The sequence below is a fragment of the Prinia subflava genome, chromosome 19 (assembly GCF_021018805.1).
Source record: "Prinia subflava isolate CZ2003 ecotype Zambia chromosome 19, Cam_Psub_1.2, whole genome shotgun sequence".
NCBI lineage: Eukaryota > Metazoa > Chordata > Aves > Passeriformes > Cisticolidae > Prinia > Prinia subflava.
This window is the reverse complement of record NC_086265.1, coordinates 2,802,894-2,829,550: the sequence shown is the minus strand read 5'-3', so window position 1 is coordinate 2,829,550 and position 26,657 is coordinate 2,802,894. Positions and strand designations below refer to the sequence as shown.

The 26,657-nt window shown below is 44.2% G+C and overlaps 1 protein-coding gene across 3 annotated transcripts in view; it reads left to right on the top strand.

Annotated features, from left to right (window-relative positions):
* Window positions 1-4,761: 4,761 nt before the first annotated feature.
* Window positions 4,762-26,657, top strand: part of KDM2B (lysine demethylase 2B) — a 104,001-nt gene continuing 82,105 nt past the window's right edge. For 2 of the 3 annotated variants that reach the window (XM_063415514.1, XM_063415513.1), the window contains exons 1-4: window positions 4,762-4,915; window positions 6,038-6,182; window positions 9,312-9,390; window positions 13,425-13,471. In XM_063415514.1, coding sequence (XP_063271584.1) covers window positions 4,865-4,915; window positions 6,038-6,182; window positions 9,312-9,390; window positions 13,425-13,471 — 322 coding nt within the window. In that variant the 5' untranslated portion in view covers window positions 4,762-4,864. Of the gene's footprint in view, window positions 4,916-5,711; window positions 5,862-6,037; window positions 6,183-9,311; window positions 9,391-13,424; window positions 13,472-26,657 lie in introns of those variants that run through there. The other variant, XM_063415515.1, reaches the window with a different exon arrangement.

Genomic DNA, 26,657 nt, shown 5'->3' with positions numbered 1-26,657 from the left:
TTTATCACTTTTTTCTTGGGAGATACAATAACCATCAAAAATCAGTAACCAGAACTTCCTCCACACCTCACAAACATTTGAGTCTCTGTCCTGTGGAATTATATATCTAAAAATATTTTGCATTGCTGCTCATCAGCTATGACAAATGTTTATGTACGTGTACCTAACCAGCGTGGATTATTCACTATTTCTTCTTGTTTCTGGGCAAAATAATGGTTGAACTGTGACATCAGGAGGGAGTACTACTGCACTAGGTCTTGACCTGTTCCTAAAATCAGATTTCTCTAAAAAAAAAGCCCTTGTAAGAGACATCTGACAAAGACTTCAAGTGTCTTTCTCAATAATTGTATTAAAATAGACTCTTTGAACTCACTGTTCCTCTATTTTCCTGTCCATCACTCTCATTCCTGTTTATTGGAGAGGGCTTTGAAAGATACAACATGAAACACCGATGTACTGCTGAGTTTGTATTTTATTCAGAGAAACAGCATGAGAAAGGACCTGCAGAATCAGTGAAGGCATTTCATCTCATGCCCTTTTCCAAACCAGACCCATGTGTCATTTTGAGATTCCAAGCCTCATTGTTGTAGCTTTGAAATAAACATTCCTTCCCTGTAAGAAAGAAAAGAAAAATCGGTTTGTTAAACAGCAAAACATACATTAAGGATCAACAGGAGGACCACAGCAATGCACCCTTTTCCCTTCTATCCATTTTACAGCTCCATCTGAGGTACAAACCAAACAGGATAAATTATTTCCAACTCCATTACTCATTGTGAGACACCTCTACACTGCCATTCTAGAGTGAGCTTAAACTAGAAGAGTCAGCCATGCTTAATTAACTCTTAGAAATGCTTCAGGGGGTTCTTCTGAAGTCACGCTGGGGCTCAGGGCCGGGGTTTGCTGTCACCTGTGACCCGTGCAATTGCGGAAGGCCACCAAAAGGGTGTGTCCTGCCCTCTGCCTTCAGCTCAGCCCTCTCCAGCCCGTGGATGGCACCCATCAAATGGCTACAGAGCTGCAGTGGATTGAACCAATGAAAGAAATATATATATATATTTTTTTTTTTCTTAATGGCTGAGTTTTCTGCCAGATCGGGTGACTGAACTGACTCACCCCGTGGCTGCACCAACACCAGACCTAATGCAGGAAAAGCGAGGGATTTACATGCAAGAGAAAGGGAACGGGCCCTTTCAGCAGCAGGCTGTTATTACCCCTAATTAGAGGTAATGTCAACCCGTTCTCTGGATCATTTATGCATGAACACAATCGGAGCAGGTGGCAGAAGTCCAAGTTTCTTTCCAGAAAGCCCTGAGAAATCTGTACACTGTCACAAGGATACTCGCAGTTCTTTTTTTCTGCTAAAAATGTACTTCAGTATTTTCTGTAGGAGGCTGGATAGGTTCACTGGGTGCCCTGTGATTAATGTGATCCGGTGCTGAGCACACTGAGGCGCTGCCCTCGGCACAGCAGCTTTGCCAAAACGGATCTCCAGCCTCACATGCAAATCAGCACTTCCATTTGTTCCTCCTCCTGCACCCAACCCGAGTCAAGCCACCACAAAGTGGAAGTCATGGTAGATCTGCACTAAAAACAACACATTTGAACTTGCAAAAGGCAAATACAGGTTTGCCAGCAGTTCCAGAGAGGTTAAGGGAAACATCTTTGCAAATCTCATCAGAAGTAGAGCTTAACATTTAGTTGATGGAATTTCTGCAGAAGAAAGGTTTTGATCTGCCGAGTCTAGAAAAGTTGTATTTCAGCTTCCTTCCTAAAACAGTGAAATACTTAAATATCTCATCTTCCATCCTAACCCAAGGTAAAGAAAGTATAGAATGGTAGATGTTACGGGATAAACAGTATTTTCAAAAATGTTTTAAGATCAGTCCAGTCCATTCTGTGCAATGGGAAGTAACTGAAAGCTCCGTGGGGTGAAATGATCCCATGTCTTCATAAAGCCTTCCCCTGCTCAGCACTTCAGCTCTGGTTTCAGCATGAGCCCCACAGTACAACATTAATTAAATGACAGCTCCCAGTTCCGAGCTAACGAGGTCAGGATCCAGCGCCTTGGCATGATTAGATCTTAAATAATTTAAGCTATATTAACATCTAGCCAAAAAAAAAAAATTGGTGTTTTTTTTCAGAGTTCAGCCCAACCCCTTTCCCAATAACCACCACTCCCTTTCCACAGCTGATACTGTGGGTTTGACCCTGAATCACAATGTTGGAGTGTTTTTCCCCTATTTTTGACTGTGAAGAAGGCCAGCCCTGGGCTGTCCCATCCAAGCACTGCCTGATGGGGCCCAGCTCTGGGCACTGCTGGAAACTGTGCCGGGATCTGCTCAGAGGGGAATCCAGCCCCCATCCTCATCTGCCAGCACCAACATGGCAATTTAATATTGCTTCTAAATGTTTTTATCCTGTCTAATGCAGCTGTGGATATGGATATTCTCATCATCCACAACCTACACATTCCCCCTCTCCTTTTTTTTCCTCAGTTCTTTTAAGTTTGGGGTAGGTTTTTTGTTATTGACAGAAATTATTTCTGTCAATAACAAAAAACCTATTATTTCCAGATTACACAGATTATTTCCATGGTATAATGAACTGCAGTTGAATAGGTATAATTTCTGTCTTAAAACAAGATTTAAAAAGTGGTTTCTATTTTTACAGACCTATAGATAGAAACCGTGTTGTTTCTGAAACATTTACTTCCAAAAATGTGCTCTGGCGTTTCCAGGTGTATGTGATGGATACAGTCCTTAGTGAGTTTGCTTGATACACCAAGAGTCTCAGATTGTCCATGTCCAAAAAAAAAAAAAAATTAGAAAAATGAATTTTCTTTTATGTCTCTGTTCTATCTCTTTTGGTAGAGGTTTGCAGCATGGATGGATGATGTGTTTTTTGTCTGATGATTCTCTAGTAACATCCATTTATCTTGTATGCTGACCTCAATCCTACAGATGTACACATGTATTTAATTTTAAGATTGAGTAATCTTGGCTGAAAGGTCGAGATATGTATATATCTCCTCAGGATTATGGATTAATAATGCACTTGCTCCAACAGACATCTGGAATCCACACTTCAATATAGAGCCTATAAAACACTTCCATACCGTAATAAAGTTCAATCATCTGCAAATAGGGAGATGTTAGAGAAAGATTACATGATTTTTCAAGATTCTGCAAACAGTTCTTGGCAGAATCAGAAGGAGAAGCTCTCTGCCTTAAATCCTGTTAGAACTCTGTCCTGTCCTGCCTTTATCCATGTGTCATGGATCATTAAAATAGGCATCGTTCCAAAGAGATCAACGGCAAGGCCTGCAAAGTTGAATTTTAATGTGGTTTAAATTTTGCATTAACACTTAATATATTTCACATAATACCTAGGATGCTTAACTGATTGCAAAAATCAAACCAGAGGAGCACTGCCAAAGCCATCAGCCCCGACCCTGAGCTTGGGTATCCTTTGATGTTCCCTTTCTTGAGGGGTGTGCAGGGCAAGTAAAGGATGTCACTTCAGAGAGGAGCCACGCTGTGGAACCTGGGGGCTGTTCAAACCCTGCACTCTGACCCTGCTATTGCAATCAGATGGTGCCAGGACTTGCTCAGCATCAATTTAGAATAGCTGTTAGTGGGTGTTGTAGAAATGAGACCCGCCGATAGTTTTAGGCACTGCACGATCTCCATCCTGCAGATTATTTGTATCAGCGGCTACTTTTTAGCACTTTTACCGACTTTTTCGTGCCATTTCTAACTACCTGTTGTACATGCAGACTGCAAAGGCAATTTTGTTTTATTTAACACCTGTTAAACACCATTTACAATGCATTCTAGATTTTATGACCGGTTCTCACGAGACACGTGGGTGCAGTGCCGGGAGCGGTGCGGGACCAGCCGGGTGCGCGTTCCGCGCCGAGCTGCACCGCACGTGTGGCAGAGGCACCGAGCGAAGCCACCACCACGCTTAACCCCAAACCCGTGTCTTATAAGATTATTTTCAAGTGTTCGCTGCATTACTTGGCCACTCTTTACCCCGGCTTTTCGCCGTTGGGGTCGGGCACGCTCGAGGAGCTCGGATTACCCCCGGTTAAGCAGAACAGCTCAACTCTTCGGGCACATCCCGGGAGCTGCGGTACCAACCCAGGGACCGTCCTCGCCTTTGTGGGGCCCCGTCCCCGTCCCCCCGCTGCCGCTCAGCGCCTGCGTGCCGCGCACTCGTGACCGAGCACCGCACGGCGGGGCCGGCGGCCAGCACAGCGCCGGTACCGCCCCGGTACCCCGGCCAGCACAGCGCCGGTACCGCTCCGGTATCCCCGCCAGCCCCTCATCCCGGCCAGCCCAGCGCCGGAACCGCCCCGGTACCCCGGCGAGCTCCCCATCCCGACTCGCACAGCGCCGGTACCGCCCCGGTATCCCACCCAGCCCCCCATCCCGGCCAGCCCAGCGCCGGTACCGCCTCGGTACCGCGGGCATTCCCCCGATCCCGGCCAGCCCAGCGCCGCTCCTGTGCCGTGCCCCCGGACATCAACCCCGCCCGCCCCGGCCAGCCCAGCGCCGGTACCGCGCCGTGTCCCCGGTCCGCCCCCCCGCCACCCCCCGGCCCCGCCGCTGTTTACGTTCCGGGCACTGCGACGCCTGCGCCCCGCTCCGCACGCAGCGCCTGAACATGGTTCCTTAGGACTTTGCAAAAGGCATCGCCGCCGCCCCCCTCCCCTTCCCTCCCCCTTTCTCCCCCCCCCCCAAAAAAAAAAAGTCCTGGTGCAAAATTGCAAAACTTTAGCGAGCCCTGGATGGCTTTTGTTTTGCCTCCTCCCCATTTGGGCCAAATATGCAGGAGAGGAACTGTTGACAAATAAGTGATGAAACTCTCCAAAAAAATGGAGGCAAAGAAAGACTCTGGAAGAAGATTGGTGTGTAGCTGGCTTCGGTCTCTTTCCTATTCGTGCCTTTTAATTGATTTTGCTTAATTGTTTGCAAAGGGAGAAATGCATGTGGGACGTAGGCAGCAGAGCGACTTAGTTTGCAAGAGCGCGGCTGAGGCAGCGGGGAAGGGGCGGAATGGAACCGAGGGACGGGCAGGGTGGGACGATCACGGATCATTATTTTTTCCGGTGCGTGCGGGTTTCCGCGGATCCACCGCGCGTGTCCGCGGGGCTGCGGGGCGGGTTCGCAGGGCGAGAGCTGCCGGGAGAGGGGCAGAGCTGCGGGCGGCAACCGGCGTACCGGGCTCCCCCCGCTCCTCCGGGGACCTACCTTGTGCGCGGCCGGTCCCCGCCGCCTCCAGCCCCGTCTCCGCGCCCGCCGCAGCTTCCCCGGGGCAGCGGCACCGGCCTCCGCCGGGCCTACCCTACATCCCCCCGCCTTGGGCTCGGCGCTGCCCCTCGGCCGCGGACCCCGCGCTTTCGGCGCTGCCGAGCGTGCGGGGCGGCGGGGGGAGCGCGCGGGGGCTGCGCATCCATCGCGGCGTTACATAAAGCGATCTGGTTTTTAAATCGCCGCTTCCGGTGTGACTATGGAAACACTCGGATTATGTAAATACCGAAACCTGGATGCCGGGCATCAGATGCGAAGATTCGCCCCCCTTCCCTTCCCCGGGGAATTAGCTCGTGTTCACGTACAAAAATAATAATAATAATTTTTAAAAAATGATCCGGTCGTTAACGAGCGTTGACCGTCGTTCACGGGTTTTCACGGGATTGCAAAACGCATCGATGCTGTAGCTTGTGAATTGTCGGCGAGTTGCGTGTCCCCCACTCGCCTTCCAGCGCCAGCCCCTGCTCAGCAGCCCAAGTTTGAGTTTTCCTGAAGCCAAGCACCTGTTATTCCTGCCGAGTTCCGTGTCAAGGGATGGAAAAGGTGCATACAGCGGGGTTGGACCTTGTGTGGGTTCAGGTTTTGTTCAGTTTGTGCCTTGCCATCTTAATTATTTTCCCCAGAATGTGTTTATCAAACCGTTGTGCATGATCCATGTGCTTTCCTCGATTTTTTCTTTTCCGGACAATGTGTTTTATTATTTTTTTTGTCTTTTCTAGCGCTGCATCGGCCGAAGGCGGTACGATGAGAACGAGGACCTCTCGGACGTGGAGGAAATTGTCAGCATCAGGAGTTTCAATTTGGAAGAGAAATTAAAGAGTAAAATGTACCACGGGGATTTCGTGCACGCCATGGACGGCAAAGGTAACTCTGCCGGCCCGGGGGCTGTCCGGCCGCGCTCGCCGCCGCCTCCACGTGCGGCTCCGCTCCGGCTTCGGATTTCGCGCCCGCGCCCCTGCCCGGGGATCCGGTGACGCCGGCGGCCCGAGGGGAGCAGGGGGCGGCTGCCGGTGGGGCCCTGCAGCCCGGCCCGCCCCGGGAGGGCCGCCCCGGCCCGTCCCCCCCGCAACCGGAGGGCGGCTTTGCCCCGGCGCGGTGCTGGGATGGGCGCGGTGATCCATGGCAGCGCCCAGCGCTCCCCCCGCCGTGCCCCGCCACCGTGACCCCAGCGCGGCACCGGGCTGCTCAGGAATCAGGTCCTGGCACGAGAGAGGCCGAAAGCCCAGCCCCCACTTAGCCAGAGGTGATTCCTGCTCCCCCTCCGCCCCCTCTCGAATCCAGGACCCCTTTTGCGAAAGGGTGCGATTGATGAGCTTGTTCGCCAAGCTCAGAGACTTTAAAGTCAATAAGTTCTTTGTGTGTCTATCATATATTAAATTACAGCGCTCCCCTCCCCGGAGTTCCTCGCTTTGCTTAGGTGACTCGCATTCCGGAGCGGTAAGCAGAGCCGGACAGCCCCGCTCTGCCGCACGCTGCCCGGCAGGAAGGGAACGGGAGAGCTTTGCCCGGGAATCAAACGGGCCGGGGGGTTGCAGGTCACCTTTATTTACCGCTGTGCTGTTGACACGGATCCCTAAACCCAGATGGCCATCGCCAAAACTCGGCCTCACTGAGGATGCTGTTTAGGATGGCTTTCTCAGGAAAGAGAAGTTTGGCTGTAATCCTCCTGAAATTGCTCTAACTGTGTGGAGCCATTAATCGAGTTTAGAAAATTTCCTTTTCTCCCCTAGGCTTAGTTTTGCATGAGCATTTTAAGCTCCTTTTAGAAAAGTTGATGCCGTGGAGAAATTAAATACCTATCTTACTTAGGAAGGTATTTGTTTAGGAGATAAGCTCAACCCTGACCCCTCTTCCCCCAAACAAAGCACAAGCAACTATTTTTTAGCTGGAAAATGTTAATTAATTTTCCAGAAAATGATTGCATTCTACCTTTAGCTTCCAAACACTCCAGTGGTTGCCACTGCTCCATGCTAAGGACAATCCACATCTTCCCTGACTTGGCAGCTCCAAAATCTTTGGGCAGCTCTCTCCTTTCTAGGGAACTTGAAAATAAATGAGTGTCTTTTGTTATTTTGTTGTGGTCTGTGTCGGCTTTGTTCAACTCCACAAGGGATTTAAATGCTTTGTTGGGGCATTAGAAAGAAAGGATCTGCCTCGCTATTTGCTCTGGTTTTATTTTTACTATTGGTTTACTTTTTTTCTTTATAAACCTAAGAGTTGAATTGAATCTGGGCAAAACAATGACAGCAGTATGTAAGAATAAAACTATTTATATGAACACATGGACTTAGTTGGGCAATATTTTTTTCTTTCCCATGACCTTATTTTTATTTTTAATGATAACTCATCTTGCAGTGGTGTGATTTTTGGCTTGAACACAGTTTGTCCTAGCTACTTGTTCTCTAGTCTGCAAGGCTGCATAGTTGCCTCTGCTTCTTCCACCAATATTACTCCTGTTGTTTGTTGACTTTCTGACTTGGTTCAGTGTCTGTAAAAAGTCTCTGCAGTTTATTTATTTGCTTACCAAAAGGCAGTAGCTTTAATGGGGATGCCTATGGGGAAGGATGACTTCTTTAGCACGGAAATATTTACTTGGTAACCTTAGTTAAGTGGAGTGCTCATTACACTTACTTTGAGACTAGTGGCAATAAAGTTTCTGTAGTTTTAATGTTTCTGTAAATGGATAATTATAGTGCTCTGATTTGGTAACTCTTAAGTAGGAACATTATATCCCTACTTGTCATAATTACTAACTCAATACAGCAAGGAAAAAGTTGTAAAAATAGAGAGTAGTACATGTGCAGGCATGGCAGCTTGGCCTCTGGGCCCCTCTTACTTTGAGTGTGGGTTTTAGAGCAGAGAAACACCAGGAACAAGCTCAGGCTGAGGTGCCTGTGCCGGCCCAGGAGGTGTGGACAGCTGGATGAATCCTGGAGTTAAACTGCTCCTGTGTACCTGAATAAACTGCAGGGAGTGTGCCAGCTTTGGCAGTGTGGGGCATTTTGTAGTGCTGGACAGTCAAGCAGTGCTTTCCATTTCAAGGCAGTGTATGGGCGCTTTATAAAAGTCATTTTTTCCTGTAAAAAGGGGGAATAGCAGAGCCATAGAAACAGTCCATGGCTGCTGCAGGAATTCCTCTGCTCTCTGCGGCAGAAGGCTCCAAACTGAGCGTGGGGTTTTGTAGCCATGGCTCACCCAAATCGCTGCCTTGTAACTTCCTCTCTAATCCCCAAATCGCTGCTATTGTGTCAGACCTTGCATAGAGAAATCCCCAGGAAGGGCCAGTCCGGTGTAATCCTCAGAGAGGAGCAACAAGGTAATGCTGGCCAGTGTTAACATGACAAATTTATGTTTAATTTTTGCTTTATGTGTTATTCTGTGACTCCCCACAATTCACTTTTCACAGACTTCCGAAGTGCCATGAGCTGTATAAAATCTGACTATCAACTTCTGATTAATTAAAAGAAAACTTGTTCTGTTGAAACCAACAGTAACCCCCACATAAAAGGAATGATGTGTTCACAGAATCAGGGCTCTGCTAGAATCAGATAATGCTCACAGGAAAACATGTATTTATCTAAGTAGAAATGTGTAACTTAGAATATCTAAACTTACACATACATTTTAAAGTACACATTTGCCCCAAAAATACCAGCCTGATTTGCAGTAATTTGGTCAGGATTATCTTTTAACAGTTAATTTGGTATTTCATTACAGCCTGGGTGTTTCAACACAGACCTTAATTGACAAACTGACTGGCTTCTATTTTATGTGCATCAGTGAACAGGAAAAATAGGGAGCAGCTGGGACAGCATTGTCTGTCACTGGGTTTCCGGTTTGGATCTAAAATATGCATTCTCTTTCTACTTCTCTTTAGGTGATAGGGAGTTCTTTGGTGAGAAAAGGGAAATGGGGAGAGTCTGAGAAAATGTAACCTGAGGTGCCAACACCATTGTAATTGCTTTTGGATGTTGTTCTTATTCATTTTCACAGATTTTACTTTTGAGTATGTGCAAAGAGAAGCTCTCAGAGTTCCCCTCATCTTCAGAAATAAGGATGGACTGGGAATTAAGTAAGTTACAACTGAATTTTGGTGATTAATAAATGCTTTTATAAAATTATGCTTTCTACCATTCTGCTTTCTACTGTATCTGATATTTCTTTTGATGATCTCAAAATGGATTGCAATTAGTAAGACTGTCAGCACCCTTGAGAGGGGGGATGATTATTTTCCACTTATAAACAAGCAGATAATGAAGTCTATAAAAGTTAAGTGCATACAGCATGGTACTACAGTCAAAAATAAGTCAGCAGTGAAAGTTAGGAATGAAATCCAAAGGTTTTTGCACCCAATCTATGCTGTAATGACAGAACAAACTCCCTTCAATTTTTTCTCAATCTTTCCTTCATTGCAGGTGGAATTCTAATGATGCCTGCCATTTTCCATTATAATTATGTCTCTTCAGAATGTTACAGCTTTGTAAATATTTAATAATGTCTAGTTAAATATGGGATTACTGGAGCCTTTTTGAGGGTGCTTTTTGTCAATATCCAGTATAAAGGATTTGGTATTTTAATAAGAGAATCCTGCAACCTTGTTTGTGAAAGTGATGGTGTCTAAAAGAGAAGTATTAGAAGCATTAACTTTATCAGTATTTAATCCATAGTTTAGGTGAATGTTCCTTGATACTTTTGGCTGTTAGGATCATGTAACTGACTATTGCTGAAAGAAGGAAAAATATTTTTTTGAAAGCATTATTACTTTGCTCAGTTTCACCTCAGTTTCCAGCTGTGGAACACCTCCCAGTTTAGGGGACTTAGGAGTCCCAATTATTAATTAAAAGGAATCAAGCCATGCCAGCATAATTTAAAGAGAGAAAGAGACAAAGCAGAGTTTGGGGTTCTTGACAACCACATGTGCCTCTACTATAAGAGCAAACAGGAGCTGCTGTGGTGCTTCTGGTGATGAAGTAAAATAGATTTATATGTTGAGCTCTGAACAAGAAGTGCTCAGTAGCCTCTCTCTGTATGCATTGGTTTTAAACTGCTGCTCATAAGGGGCAAGTGGTAAAAGCTTCAAGAATTGTTTCCTGAAGAAGCCATGAGCTGTTCAGTGAGTCTGGGGAGATGCTGCAGCACCTTCCCAGCAGCCAGATCCTCCTCCTGTGTCTGAGGAAGTTCACACGAAATTCCCCTCAGTTCAAGAAGAAAATTGGGAAGATATTTCAGCTCCCACTGTGCCAATGGTACCAGTTCAGTTCCAGAGTGAAAAACGTGGAAATGAGAGCTCATCCTGCAGACACAAACATTCCTAAGCTTCAGACCACAGGAGGCTGAGAACATAATGATGTGGTGGATTGGGTAATCCAGATATATGTAGGGTGACTTTTGAGATACAACGGCTTACAAAATACGTGATATAAGATGATTTTTGACTTCTGATGTTTTGAGTATCTGCTGATACAAGGTTCCACTTCTGCTTGTGCTGAGCAGTCAGCCTGCATGTCTGTGCCTGGCACACGTACAGAGCTAAACAGTTCGGTTACTGTGCTTGGAGGTACTCTGAAATGGCAAGGAATGAGAGGAATGAGGAAAAATCCTTACAATAGAACTCTGAAAATTGCTTTCCTCTGTTCTTCTGACCATCATTAGCTGCTACTTGTACTTCTGAAAGCAGGAAAGCCCCCCTGTGATCTCTCAGCAGAGGAGAAGCTGTTTTTCTTGCAGGACTGTTCCCAGGATTGTAACTCAGGGAGAGGTGTTATCTCTTATCTGAACTGCAGTCATCTTGCATTGTTTGGTGGTTAATCAGATACCTGTGCTGGCCAGAGCTCATCCTCATTAGGATTTGAATAGGTTCTCTAGCAAACCTTTAAACGTTTGCTAAAATGCACCCAGTGCAGATGGGGGTGTTTGCATTTCTCTTCTGGCTGAGAAAACTAGCAACATAATTTGTTTATTACAGACTGCTGAACATCTCCAATGTAATCAGTCATATTTTGGACTTAAGTCACCCTGCTGTACTATTCTTCACCACCTTTTATGATATTTGAAACCTTTAGAAGCATTCATGGTGGTTTTACACAAGATGCATTTGTCTGAAAATTGCATAACATCAAGGGAAAAACATTTCTGTGCTGTTTTTGCATTGCTGCTATTCTGGATTTATAAACAGAAAACCAAATGATTGGTGACATTCAAGCAAACAGTTGGTTTTGGCTTTTTTGCTCTCATAGTTTAGTAGGAAACCAGCCCTAATTGCAGTTATGCTGGTGGGGCTGGAGCTGAAGAAGCACAGTCATCTGTGGCTGCAGAATGGGTGGAATTAAAGCTGGACCTCCCAAGGCTACCCAACTACAAAATGAGTTCTTGAAACTCGCTGTTTTCAGGCCTGATTTTTTTCACTTAGTGAACTCCTTTTTTTAATGTATCACACATCCTTAGACTGCAGAGAAAACCCCCAAGAATCTGCCAGGTGTACTCCCCAAAGAGCTAAATGTATTTATTTGAAAGGATTGTATTCTTCAGGTTTCAGCAATATTTATTTTTGACTGCTGCTGCAGCTCTCAAAAAAACCCGGAATTGCTCATATCCATCTGGGCTACGGTTGATCTCCATCTTTGTGGTTGATTTTTATTTTGATTTATACAAAGATGAAAAAGATCACCTATCTAATTGCTGGACGTTTCTAACACCAAATACAAGCAAGCTGTGTCATTTGCACACAAGCCTGGCATGTTCTTGTAGCCCACAAATGGTTCCTGTTTCCCCTACTCCTGACTTTGTAGTGCTTGGAAAGAAAAGATGAGCTCTGAATGAACCCTGAAGGTCAGGAGATTCAGGCTGTTTCATTCCGCAGAGGGAGTGAATTCCAAAGCTGTGAGGCCCTCACAGCCAAATGCAAAGATGTGAGGGTTGGCAGAGAACTAACAAAAGATATGTCCAGTATCCCACCAGAGGAAGGTGATAAGGGTAAAAGAAAGTGGACAAAGAGAATTTGGCAAATAGTTCTCAAGATACGTGCATGCCAGTAAATGCAGTTTTTAACTTTACCTTTCAGTGTTTTCCTAATAGTAAAACTTACTGTTCTGCTTGTTTGCTCATGGCCTGGATTGTTCTAATTCTCACCTAAATAATGTCAAAAGTCCTGAAGAAAATTGTTTATCTTCAACCTGGGCCAGTAGAAGAGGGGCAGAGCACTGAGCTGGCAGGTCCCACTGGGCTGTTTTTCATTACAATTCCTTAGTCAGCTTTTGTACAATGTGAAGTGTGAAATATTGTCAGTAAAATTAAGTCAATCACCCTTAAAACCTCACTACTGTTTCTGTTTTCTTTTTCCATCCAGTTTCTGTGCTGCAGAATTTTACTCTCTCCCTGACATGTAGAACTCCCTCACTTGCTGGACCAGGCTACTCTAATTACATTATGCCCTAAAACATTGCCTGTGTTAGAAGTGATCCTGTAAATGCATCAACATCCCTGAACCAATTATGCTACCATTTAATTTAGCTCTGAATTAGCTCAAATTGGATTGAACAATTTCCCAACCCACCAAATACAACCAGGATGTCTTCTGCCAGATGAGGAGGTTTGGAACAGTCATTAAAACAAAGGGGCTTTAATTATTTTGTTTAAATATATATATATATTATTTCCTAGCCATGATACCAACCTGTGATGATGTGGCTTTCAGCAGGCTGTTTTACTGCTCTGTGCCCCAGGTTGATAGTTCTCACCTTGGGGAACAGACATGAGGCACCACAAGTTGCAAACCACCACAAGTTTCTATAAAGATTTAGGATTTTATTGAAATCTCTCCCAACCCCTTCCTTTTCTCTCCCACTCTGGACTGATAAAAAGTGCTCGAAAAGACACCTCTTCTCTTTCATTGTGAGCAGAGAAACTGTTGTACACTTGCCAATGCAAAGATGTCATGTGTGTCATTAAAACTTGCACTGTCCACACTTCAGAGAGGCCTTGCTTGATTCCACCTCCTAGACTAAGGACAAAGAGCACTATACATTTATTTCTCCTTTATTATGGTAACGAGAGTGTACCCATACTTATCTTGACAGTATTTAACATTGCTTTCTTTGCTAATTACAGAATGCCTGACCCGGATTTCACCGTCAGAGATGTGAAGCTATTAGTGGGTGAGTTATTTTGAATGCACTGGATTAACTCTATACAGAACAGAATTGTGGCATTTATCACACTTTTAAATACTTGTCCAGTTGTGTTTGTAGACATTTGTGATAACTCTCAGAATCTGGGAGAAGGCATGGAGAAGCAATTTGTAAATTAAAAAGGCTGGGAGAACCCTAATTAGTAGTTGTGCTGACCAGACTCCGATCTCATGCTGGATAATTGGCCCTTTGGAAGGGAGGGAATGCTTTTGCTCTTAACAGGTGTCCTCCAAACACTTTTGTGATCCTGGAAAGCAGCAGCTCTATTGATGGAGATCCTATTTTATTATTTTTTTTAATCTGTTGTAGAGCATCTGTTTGGAAAAGGTGTGACTGGAGCTGTATCACCTTTTGCCTGTGTTCTCCCCACAGTATTTATCAGTGTCAGGCCAGGTCGGTGCTTTGAGGGAAGGTTGTGGAGAGAGGCTGAGCACAAAGCCTTGCTGACTGCCTGGCTTTGGGTGAGACACAAACCAGAAGTGGTGTCTGTCATCAAATGTTTCCTAGCAATCTTCGCAAAATAAATGTTTTTCAACTCTAAGAAAAGCTACATTTTGAGTAGGAGTTAATACTGTATGTTTCTTTGAAATCTGTTTTTACTGCAGATGAGTGTGTTATTTGTTGTTATCTGAAATTGTTACTGAACAGTGATCCTGCACTCCATGAAGTCGCTGCTGTGGAGCAGGCTGGGTGTTGGATGTGTTGGCTGGCATTCTTCTTGGAGATTTTTAACTGCATTCCTGCTAGTTAGAATTTACTGGGTTTATTTACCTGTCTTGTGGCAGCAGTTAATCTTTAAAATTACCTCAAATGCTGCATTCTGAAAGACCAGTTTTTTTAAAAATTACTCTTTGAGTTTTATAGTCAATAGGAATATCAAGTCTGGAAAAGATGTAGCTAAGAAAAACAAAGGAGAGGAACTTGTGCCTCATTTCTGCTCACTTGGGGTTATCAGTGAGAGAGGGGTTATCTCGGATAACCTTCCTTCACAAACAACTCCACAATGTTGCTTAATTTATGACCATTTATAAGCTCAGGAAAAAAGCCCCAAATATCTGGCAGAAAATGTTTGGGAAGTAGTGTGGGAAGTGCTGTTTGGTGGTCAGTCTGCACTAAATTAGAAAATAAACTCCTAAATTTTACAGATTTCCTAAATACCTGCAAGTGCACATTTGCAGGTACAGAAAAAACCCTTTTTGCTCTGGAGGAGCCTTGAGCTTAAACCCTGTAATTATCTGGATCCTGTTGCAGTTTTGTGAACTTGTTCCATGGCTGATAAATGCCATTTCTGTCTCTGAGGCTGCTGGAGCTGAGGCTCTGACGTTGAGATGTTTTGGAACAGCGTCGTGTTGCATAACAACAGTGTTTTTCCTGTATAACAGTCAAAGTGTGGGAGTTGTATTTCCTCAAGATTGATGTCCTTTGAAGTATTAGGGGGTGGAGATTCCTGTGTACATGGCCAGCAAAGCGGGAGGATATTTATAAATAAAATTGCGTTTATGAAACAATGGAGCAGAAATAACATTTGTAATTAACTTTGACATTAAGTTTCATGTAAGAGCGTGCCTGGTCACAGCTGGATCAGCAATCCCTGTACCTGCTCTTGGCCAGATGTCCTTTTATATCATTTTTGGCCAACTCTCTTTGGAGTCATTGTGCTGAGCCCATAATGTGGTCCAGAACATTGTCACCTGCCCTTTTTATAACACAGTTGATGACTTTTGGCATCACAGGTGGAAACTTTGATTCAAAAGATCTCAAATGTTTGGGAAATGATATGCATTGTAAGTTGCACCTGAAAAATCACAGTTCTGCTGGCAAATCCTTTTTCTCACTGTGGAATTTGTGCTGGATGGAGCAGCCACATTGATACTGAGAGCACATGGGGGAAATTCCTGTCTCCATGCCAAATTTTAAAATTATCTACTCAGTATTTCTGGAAACACTAGTGAGCATCTTCCTATAGCATATCATTGCTGGTATTTTTTCTAGTTTTAGGTTACACGTGCTACACTCACTATCTAATGTCCAAATAAAGGACATAAAAAATCTTGTTTTATTAACAACTCCTATCACTGGAGATGTTATGGCATTGTCCCTGATTTTTTTAGCAGATCCCTCAGATCTTCCTGAACCTCCAGGTTTGCATTTCCAATGCTTGGTATTTTCAAAACTTATTCAAGCCCTTGCTGAACCTGTGGAGGGAAGGATGTTTGGTGAATGTGAAATGGAATGATCATAACTCTGCATCTGAGTGTGTGTGGGAGTCAATAGAGAACACAGTCTGAAAAATGTTGTGTTCTGTGTAAACTTGTTGGGTTTTTAAGTGCTCATCATCATAGTTTGCTGGTGCTTTTTAAACCTCTCATTTGTTCTCTCTTCTTTGAATCAGGGGAAGCACATTTTGAATTTAGAGGAGTATCTGCTTTTCTATGACTCTGCCCTGCCTTTGTCCCCCTGGGTAGGTGTGCAGCCCTCCAAGAGCACAGTGTCTCTCTCTAAACAGTAGTGGCCAGTCTGGATGTATTTGCTTTTATTTCTAATTTTTAGCTGACCTATTTTCAGTTTGCTTGCCACAGGCCCACAGTCTAAGGCTATTGAATTCCAGCTTTTACGCTTGCACCTAAATAAAGTAAATCAAAACCTAAATGAAAGAAAGTGGTGCTGGGTCTGTGATGTGCATCACCTCCTCCCTCTCTGGGCTGGTGCAGCTTTGTGTGCCAGGGTAGGTGTTTGTTGTGCACCCCCAAAGCGGAGCTTGCAATCCCAGCAAGTGGCAAAAGGGGAGATTTCAAACATGCTGAGCATTGTAAAAAAGAAAAGAGACTTTGGGTTATTGTGATCTCTGAGCTGAAGAGGTTAAAGTTGTGACCACAGCGGTCACTTCTGCGGGATCAGCAGCATTGTCCTATGGAATTCACCGTGCCCAGCCAGGCATTGTATCAGTGGGAACAGTGCAAGTACAGGACTGAGACTATTCATGGGGTGGTCTAACAACCGACATCAACTCCCTGATTGATTTTATTTAACTAACTCACTCAGGGCTTATTTATAGAATTCAGAAAATCAGTGTAGGAGCAGCAGAGGATGTGTCATCAGTCATGCTATCTGCTATTAAAATCTGATGCTCTAGACTGGACTGGGCCCTGATGCTCACAAGCTTAGGAAATGTCTGGTTGCTGTGTTCACAAAATGCATTGAAAGGTTTTGGTGTTTTTATCTTGTATAAAGAATCCAAGAAAAGTTGAAAGCAGCAACGCTTTTAATTGTGATACAATTTGTGCATTGAGGTATGGCAGTAAAGAGCAAAAGTAAGCAAGCTCCAGTAAGTGTTCAAAGACCAATCTTCATCTGCCCAAGGAGATGATGCACAAGATGGGACCTAATAGATCATTTCAGGATTTGATTCCTGTGATTCTGTCAAATCCCTGGAGACCTGGCAGCAGGCTTTGATCTCAAGACAAAGGGTGAAAGGAAAACCAAGGCTCTACATATCCTGTTGCTTTCTTTGGTGGGAGTAGCTGAAGAAATACTTGATTATTGCTGGGATTTGCCTTCTCATTAGAAACACCAAAAGAACAGGAGCTGAGCCAAAAATTTCAGTTGCAAATTGACTGTTTAAAGAAATATGTGTGAAGGTCTTTGCCTCAACTATGAGTTTACAATCATGGTGTCGTGGAGCAAGATAATAGAATAAATTACATCCTTAAATCCCTGACGTTTTCAAGGGAAAAGTGCTATAAGTGGGGGTGGGGTTGGCACTGCAAGTGCAGGTCAGCTTTCCCTGGTGCTGCTTACAGGTTCTGGAGGAGATGCTGTGTGCTGTGACACATCTGCTCATGGTTTATTCACTAAGTGCATCATAGTGAGGACCTGAGCTTTCATTAACATCAGTGGATGAAATCAGACCTGCAAAGGAGTATTTACTGTTTAGATTTTTTTTTCACAGGGGAGAGCTCTAAGCAATGTTTGTGAAGTTTGGTATTGCAACATTTTCCTCATTCTAGGAGGAACTGCAATTCTGCAATTCTGGCGCACAGAAAAAGTGTAGCCCTGTTTTCCTAGGCGGGAACCAGGCTGAAAAGTGAAATGATCTGCTAAAATCAGAATTTGGGGAGTCTCAGTGTCTAGTTTTCCTATAAACTGTAAATGATGTAGTGAATGTAGCAAGCCATGGCCTATTTGTGCAGGGACTGTGGTGGGGAGGAACAAGTTCCCTGACTAGTTAATGTCAGCAGGCTGATGTAAATAATTTAAATTCAGTTGGGACAGAAAGGATTACTGCCCATCAAATGTACCTAACATAAATGTACCATAAGCTATGTGAGGCTCTGCATCTTTCACCCAGTTCTCTTTTTGTTCTCTTAAATACACACACTGCTGTAGTCCCCAGGAATTCCAGCTAAAATGAGAACATGCATGCCAGGTACTTCATAGAGAGACCCCCTTAACCCATGCTTCTGGAAGCAGGTGATATTGAAAAATGAATAGAAAGAGATATAAACGTTGTAGGTAATAATTATTCTGGCTTTATAAAATGTTTATGTATCTATTAAAAATTGTACACGCGTTTATAGATGTATACACATACACATGTATAAATTCCATTCAGCACTGAATCAAGAATCACGAGCGGTGTTTCCATGGAAGAGAAAATTGTGGTGCTGGTGGTGACTGCAGGTCAGGTGGGTGAAGGCAGGAGGGAGGGCACAGACCGTGTAAAACACTCCTTTTACATTAGCATACATTTCTTGTGGTGTGTCAGCACAATGGTCCCCGAGCTGGCTGTGCAAATGTTCAGCTTTTTGTTAGCAGCACTCAAAAAAGCTGAAAGCAAATCAGAGAAGTGTCCCTGAGTAGCTGCTTCCTAGTGATTTTTTGGTTCGTTCCTCCTGCGTGTTTGCTGCTCCTCTCAAATTGATCTGTTCTGAAAATTGTATCATGGTTGAATTCACATCCAACTACAAAGCAAGTCGAGAGGCTCATAGTGTGGTCTGCGGGCAAGTAGGGGAAATTTTGTCTTAATCAATGTACAGTTCTCCATCCTGTGAAAGAAAATTAGCTGTGTAGATACAAAAGAAGGACAAAGCAGCCACACACTGCAGCTCAGAAAACTTTCCATCATTTCTGCTGAATAGGGACCCAGTGTTGCTTTTTCTATAGAGCAACGCTCCATTTGTTTCAAGGAAGTTGTGAAATTGGAGACCCAGAAGAGTTAGGAGGGAGGCTCATTAGAGAGGCTCTGTTGTAAGGAGCACTTCCCAAAATTAAACTGGCTGCTCAAAGGAAGTGCAAAAGTCTGCCCCCAGACTCGCATCTAAGTCTTGATTAAGATGTATGGTTGTCCCCTGGTGTGGGGATTTGTCCTGTGAATTGGGAAGAGCAGAAGAGCTGAGTCAGGAGTCATTAACTGCTGTGTCTCCAGGAGCCTTGTGAGGAGGGACAAGGAGGAGCAGCGAGGTCTGTGCTCTGCTCCTGGGGCCCAAATAATGCATTTTTCAAAACACACTGCACCAGCTGTTCTAGGGGAGAGGAGTCATCACTGATCTCATGGGAGGGGAGGTGCTAGGATGAAATATTTCAATGCATCATAAAACTTCTCTTGTTTCTCACGGGGTTTTTGTGCCCCACTGGGTGATCTGTGCCTGGCCTGCTTTCTGGGTTCTGCTTTTTTCCTTTTCATGTAAGTGGGACTGTTGGAATATTAAGGAAACTGAGTTAATGAAGCATCCATAGTTTGGAAGGCCAGTTTCAATGTGGTTTTATACCAACCTGGGAATGTGTTCCTCAGGCTGTGAGAATTCCAGCTGAGGGTACCTCAGCCTCTGGACCCTGCAGGTCACACCCTGAGCTCTTTACAGGACTCAGATCCACAAGAGACCTACAGGGATCCAAGAGCACCTTGAAGCAGGAGATAAGGGTGGCTCTCTGCAGGAGGAGGCTGAACTTGAATATTCCTCACAAGTGACTGTAAAATAATTACATGTCACTGTATTCCCATTGATCTGAGGCTACAAACCCAAAACCTGTGTTTTCAGCGAGCTGGGTTATGTACCTGCCTGCAAACTTTCCAAGGGGAAAAATGGAGAATCAGAAAGCAGCTTTCATCAGGGCCCCACTGATTTGTCTCAGATGTTATTCAGAAACATGTGTTTGAGATCCAGTCCATAAAACTAAATTGTTTCCTCCATCATGTTTTGTGACCAAAGCTTGTTTTAAAAACTCGCATGATTTTTAAGAAATGCTTTGTTTTTAAAGTCAAGTTCCAAATTGCTCACAGTCATGCTTCATGCTCTAAACTGGGAAATGTGCTAAGGCCTAAAATCAGTAAATAAATATTAACACTGAAAATGATAATTTCCCAGTGCCTGTAAGCTCAGATGGAATCAAACCAAGGGTCTGTCAACAAAGGGGTTTATAAGTACTGTTGGTATGAGCTGGACAGACTCCTAGCTGCTGCATTTATTTTTAAATTTGAGTCCTGAAAAGAGGAAACATATGGACAATAAAAGTAAAATAAAATAAAATATAATGTGCTATTTCATTGAAATGAGTGATTCCAATTTTCTCTAGTAGGTTTCTCTTTCCAAAGAACAGCACTGGAAGTTTATTGGCTCATCCTTTTGTCTTTGTACTTTTTTCTCTCTTTCTTTTCCCTTGAGCGACCTCTCCTGTTTTCTCTGTATCCCTCTTTCCTTGAGGATGCTGCTGTACTGTACAGAACTTGTTTTACTCCCTAATTCCATAGACGTTTGTGAGGAAGTACAGATAAATCCTTCCAAACTCGAGCAAGTGCTCTTAGGATACTCTTTCCAACCATGAACCAATAGTGATAGAGAGATCAACACACTTTGCTGTAATCAGGACCAGTAGGACTTGACAGGTTGGGTTTTTTGCTTTCCCATGGAATCTATCCCTTCCTTGTGGGACACAGCAGTCCTGTATGTCAGTCAGACAGCCTAATGTGATTTCTGACCTCCTCCAGGTTAGCTCAGGGCTAGGAAGAATTACAAAGTTGTGGAGCTGCATTGTTCTCTCCTGGTCAGAATTAAAATTAGTAACTAGACAGCAAAGTTTCTGAATGGATTTTTTTCTAGTGCAGGTTCCATTAGTGATTTTCCTACAGTCTGAGGGCTCTAATTTGTTGAAAATTGAAGTGGTTTGTAGCAGCTCTGAAGGAACCCTTTGGGACTTTGGCATCCACTAATGTTAAGGTGGAGCAGTGCATGAATGAAGTGGAAATCTCTTTCTATTAAAGTGTGGTATTGCAGACTGTCAGAGGATGTTGCTTCATTTAACACTCACTGGTTTTGTGCCTCTTAAACAGCTTATTGTTTAAGAAGAAAAGCTGCAGTCTGTAATAACAGGAGGGAGCTGGGGTTGTGCTTGGTGTCATCGTGGGATTTCCCACAGCGCCGCTGCTGGCTGCACATCCTTCCCCTGATGTTTGTGGAACTGTGCTGGGAAGCAGGCAGGCAGCTGACCCTGCTTTAAAAAATTATTTAAGCCTCATCAGTTTCTTGAGTATTGGTGAACAGTTTGTATCATGAAACCAGGACCCAGGGCAGACAGAGGTTAAAACTTACCCAGTGTTCCTGATAGACTGGAAATAGAAACTTCTTCCTCTAATACCAGTACCAGGCTCTGGTCCCAGATCATCTCTTTGCCATCTAAACTGCCCTCTAGTTTTGCTGCTGCCTATTATGTCACATGGGGAAGTGTCTCTGTTCCTTGTGCTCCCTATTGCATCCAACAATTTGCTTTTTTTGCCACACCAATTAAGCAACTCTAAATTGGCGTCCTGCTCATTCTCTTCCTTCTCACTTCTGGCATTGCTCTCCCATCCCCTCCTGTGTGCTGGCATGGGCTTTCTTCTTTCTTGTAGGAAGTTGAACCAGCAGAAAACTTACACTGTGTACCTCCCTTGCAGAAAGGTGGAGGAATATATACACATTTATTATTTTTAAATTTTTTTGGTTCTTGTTTAGCTCTCAGCACTAACCAGTGCTGGCTAAGCTGGCTAAGGATGTAGCCTTCCATCTCTGTCATTAATTTACACTGGGGCTCTGTGCATCAGAAGTGCCAGGTGAGTGAGCTTTGAGCCATGGTTAGGGTTTCTGTGTAATAAAATAAATAAAAAAGAAGGCACTGGATGGTCTCTCATTATGCCTTTTTTTTCCTCCTAGAAGTAAAAATGAAATATTATAACACTCACTTGCCTATGTTTAGCACGTCCGCTGACTTGCCATTTTGGAAGTAGAACCAGTTCTATTTTTAGAGTTGAACTTCCTGTTTGAGCTCTCTTTAAGTTTGTCCTTTGCCTAACACAGGCAAACTCTTTTAAAAAATCTTAGTTAAACTGGGACAGTTTTGCTAAAAACAGTCATGTTCGTGTCCAGATATAAACAATATATAACTTATAAGCAAGAAATCTGCTTTTAGTGAACATTACAACAAAAATACAACCTCTCAAGAGAATTTATTTCCGTGATGTCAGGACTTGAAAGTGAAATTGAAGTGATGTTGGTGTGGTCACAGGCATCTCAAAGCCTCTGTCTACAGGTGGATTTAAAGATGAATTGTCCGCATGGGAAAATCAAGCAGAACAGCTGTTCTAGAAAAACCCCCCATAGTCACACTGTGTTTCTGCAATAAGCATCCTCTGCTTTAGCTCATCCAGACTAGAAATGAGCTGTTTTATTTTAGAGTGATCCCACCCCAAATCCTAAATATTTTATGGTAGTTGTGATGCTTTACTGTCCCAATATACCTTAGTTCAAAATTACCTTCAAGTGTACTGCCTTTACTGAAAAAAATATATTAATACCAGCATGATTTGGAGGCTTGATGTAATCACAGCTATATTTTTCTTCAGATATTCTCATAAGTGTGGGTACAAGATGTGTGGGGGTGTTGCCAACCCCTTGACACCTTCAAATACCCTTCTAGACCAGAGGGGAGCTGCAGGATTGGTGGCATAGTGCACATGCTGATTGGTAATGGGGGTGTAGTTGAACATCCTCTTCCATTTCCTAATTGCAAAGTATGAGGGAAATCAAGTTTTCCTCGTTATGGGTTGATGATGAGGTTTCAGAGGGCAGGAAGGTTGTAATTTTTATAACATTTTTCTATGTTGTTACTGTTAGAGATATGTTGAGACGTTTTAGGAAATTATTAATGGTCTTAAAATAAATTTGATCGATGAGCAAACCATAAGATTTTCACCAAAGTTATATCCTGTCCCACTTTTCTTGGACTTTGTATTATTTTTCTTTCTATAATTGTTATTTGTGTGCTCTGTGTTTTCAGCCACCTGGAGTATGCTTACAGTACAGGTTAATGCATTGGGATACTGTATAAAATATTAGAAGTAAAACGCTTCTTTGTATAAGGATTTTTTTCTATGTGCTTTTCACTGTCTAAAGCTTCTAAGAATCACTAAAATTTATAGCTTGGGTAGGTGTAAGGATACTAATTAATTCCATATAATGCCACTAAAACATGATTTGCCTGATCCCCTTTCTCCAGCCCAGTCGTGCAGCGCTGAAGCTGAAGAGATTCCCCAGGCTGTTCTGTGGCCTTGCTCTGCACACCTTTTATTGTGTGTAAAAATCGCACGTGTTATCGCAATTTTATATCAAACGGTGAAGCTGCAGAGGGCCGGAGGGGAAGGTTCGTGCCAGGCTCAGGGGCCAGGGAGGGCAGAGGGCTCTGCCGAGGGGGTGCCCTGCGGGGAACGCCTTTCCTGGGGAAGGTGCTGGGGAGAGCTCTGTGCGAGGTCCGGGCTCCTTTCCCTTTGTTCTTCTGTGCCCTCTGGTGGCACCGGGAGCGATGGGATCGGGACGCGGCTCTTAATTTGTTCGTACCTTCGCTCTGAAATGCAGGGAATGTCGGGAATACTCGAGCGAGGACTTTCTGCTCGGATTCACATCCCTCCCAGTTAGCAGGGGATATCATAATAGTCTCCCGTGGGCAACAGAAGAATACGTGCTTCCAGCTCCGGGAGCTCCAGGGGATTAACTGGGATGCAAGTCAAAGCCTCAGTCTTTAGGTACAATTAACCCGCTAGCGAGGCTGGCAGATTTCCTGAGGCTCTGCCAAAAATCCTGCTTTACAAACCAAGGTTTTTTCCTCGTAAGAAGCATAAAGATTAGGCAGGAGCAGCGGGCCGGTCCCTCGGCACTGGAGCTTGGTTTCTGGTTGTCAACACTATATTGTACCTTCAGCACAGATCTCAATTCAACACAGAGGGTTAAAATAATTCCCCAAGGTAGCTTTATCCTCTTAATGGACAGGCTTGGTAATCATTCTTACAGAAAAGACATTTCCTCTTTCCTCTGCCTTGGGGGAGTTGCACCTTTTCCTGCTGGTGCTGTGCTGGAGAAGAGACCACAGCCTAGAAAACTCTGGTGTTGTTTGCAGCTCTGATTCACACCTCCTGTGCATTTCTCATACTCTGCTATGTGGTACATGTTTGTGCTGCTTCCACTGCTCCAAATATCCATGCTAAATCCACGTCATGGAAAAGGATGGGCCATGCTGAAAGGCTGGAGTCTGGCAGCTTGGATAACCTGAAGCTCAGTGCAGGGGAAGGCAGTGCTTCACTTGTTAGAAATAAGAAATGGCAGCTGTTGGACAACAGAGGAGATTCTTATAGTCCCAGCATTTCCCATTCCCTGTTCCCTCTCTGGAAAATTGTTACAATATTCTATATGTGAAGGGAAGTGTGGGTGCAAACTCTGCAGGGGAGATCAACACGAGCTTTGCTGAACGACTTCAGAGCTGGAGCCCATCACTCCCTCAGTGTCTGGGGTGGGCTTGGTGGGCTGTGCTTTGGGAAATCATTTGCTGGTGCAGGGAAGGTGCCTGTGTAGCCTGCATTCCTGGAGGGGAGTTCTCTCTCTGACAAGGGGACAAGGTTTGCTTCCCTGTTGCTCAAGAAGCCCAGAACACAGAAGACCAACTCTGTACCAAACCAGCCTGTCCAGGGTGGGCAGTGGGAGGCAGGGACCCTGCACAAGTCATTTTTCCTCCAGATGTTAATTTCTATATTTTAAAAAATATATATTACAGCATATAGAAATGTTGTACAATTCAATATATTAGAATCTTTACAGTGTCTTGGTCATTAGGCATCTATAATAAAGGGAACTGATATTATACATGATATTGTCCCCTAAATTTTAATGGGGATTTTACTAATACATGGGCTGGAGTAACTTGATATGTTTTTAAGGTTTTAGTTCTTCTGTAGCTCATCCTGATGGATATTTTTCCCAGCTTACATGCCTGCAATTGATTCTTCTGTCTCCTTCTTGCTGTTGTCTGTTCCTCTTGTCAGAGATGGCAGTAGCTTGTTTCTTAGTTACTGCCTTTGTGATCCTTGGGGGATTCACTTGTGCTCCATGAGCAAGCAGCAGGAGAGGAAGATGTTTCTTTAGGCTGTAAAATCCCCAGCACCACCACTGTGCCTCTGAGTCACATCTGCTGCCAGAGATGAAGCAGTGCCTCTTAATCCCACACTGCCCAGCCCAGAGTCCTATTGGAAAAACACCCAGGGAAGTCAAGGGTGAAGGGGGGCACAGTGCACTGAAGCTTCCCCTGTCAGCAGTAAGAGACTTTGCCAGGGCTCCAGGTGTCTGATAATCCATGTCCAGAGAGGGATGAGCTGAAGTGAGGGACAGGACGAGGGCAAGAGGCTGCCAGGGTCCCTGAGACCCTGCTGGGACCTGCTGGGCTGCCCCAGCCTTGGTTGAGTGGGGTCTCTTCCTTGAGAACATGGTGAGAGCGTGGTAAGGGGGTGCCTAGGAATTGGTTAACAGAAATGGATCATGGTAAAATCTGTGTGGAGCTGCTCAGAAATCCAGCCTGACCTGAGATCTCTCAGTCTGCCTTCACTTTTTAGAGCCTTTGTGTGCTTCTTTCCCTTGCTCTTTACTCTCCTGAATGCTATTTTTTCACCTTGTACTAGGAACAGGAGATAGAAGAAAGAGCTGAATCTTTTCAGGACAGAAGAGATAAAGCTGGCAGTGAGCCAGAGCTGCTGTGCAGTGGGCAGTGAACACCAGGATGTGAACCTGTAATTATACATCTCAAATTCTGTGAGCAGTACTCCAGGAATCATTACGTATAGGCTTGTTTGACACTACCGTGGCTTAAGAGAAAAACATCCCCTCAAATTACTCTTTAATTTGGAAGTCAAGAGATTATCAATTCAAATCTTAAGCTCTTCTGCCTGTAATTGATAATCGTGTTCATTTAACAAACCTGCTATTGAACTGCTCCTCATACTCTTAATTCATCAGGTAACTGCTGATTTTTCTTTTGGAAAGGATAATTGAGAGGCTCTACAAGGTTACTCCCAGCAAAGATGAGATCAAACCTAGACTAAAAGATGGCAGATCCCAGGCTCAGCCATGCAGCCCTTCAAATACAATTTTTCAGTGTCTGTGTCCTCAACCTTCCTGGGCTGTAGCCATTGCTTTGACCCCAGGCTCTGGAAGCAGAGATCAGGATGCCTCTCAACAGTGGCCTGTTTAACAGGACTCCACCCCAGCTGCCAACCTGTGGAATTGAAAACAGTCCATTCCTCTAGACAGTCAAGCTTACAGTCCAAAAATCACAACAAAACCCTCCAACCCATAACTAGATTTTATGTATGTTGTTTCAAACACACAGATGCCCAATTTAAGGACTCTTGTGCTTTTTCACACGTAACTAAACCCTCCCAATCCTGCCTCAAGGTGGCAACACTCCAGAAAATCCGAAACCCAGCCCAAGGATGGGCTCCTGCTCCCTGGCCTTGGAATGAGGAGTTTGACTGACAGGCTGGCGGGACTATTCCAGATTTACACTATATAAATTTTTCTTTTTCATTTCAAAGCTTTATGGTCTTGAGTTCCTTTGCAGAATCATTATCACATCTGTCACTGTCATTGCTATCAGGGCCTAAGGATGTTTGTAATGGAGAGCAGCAATCCAAGCTATCACTCTTGCTGAAATACTGCTCCCAAGCACACGATAGGCCAGGTGCTGTAATTATTAATAATTCCCTCTGATGGTGCATATCAACCCTACATTTTGTATTAATGCAATTTATTTTGAGTTATTTCTTCGGCGGTGAAAATTGTTTTGGAGAGATTTTTTGGAAGCA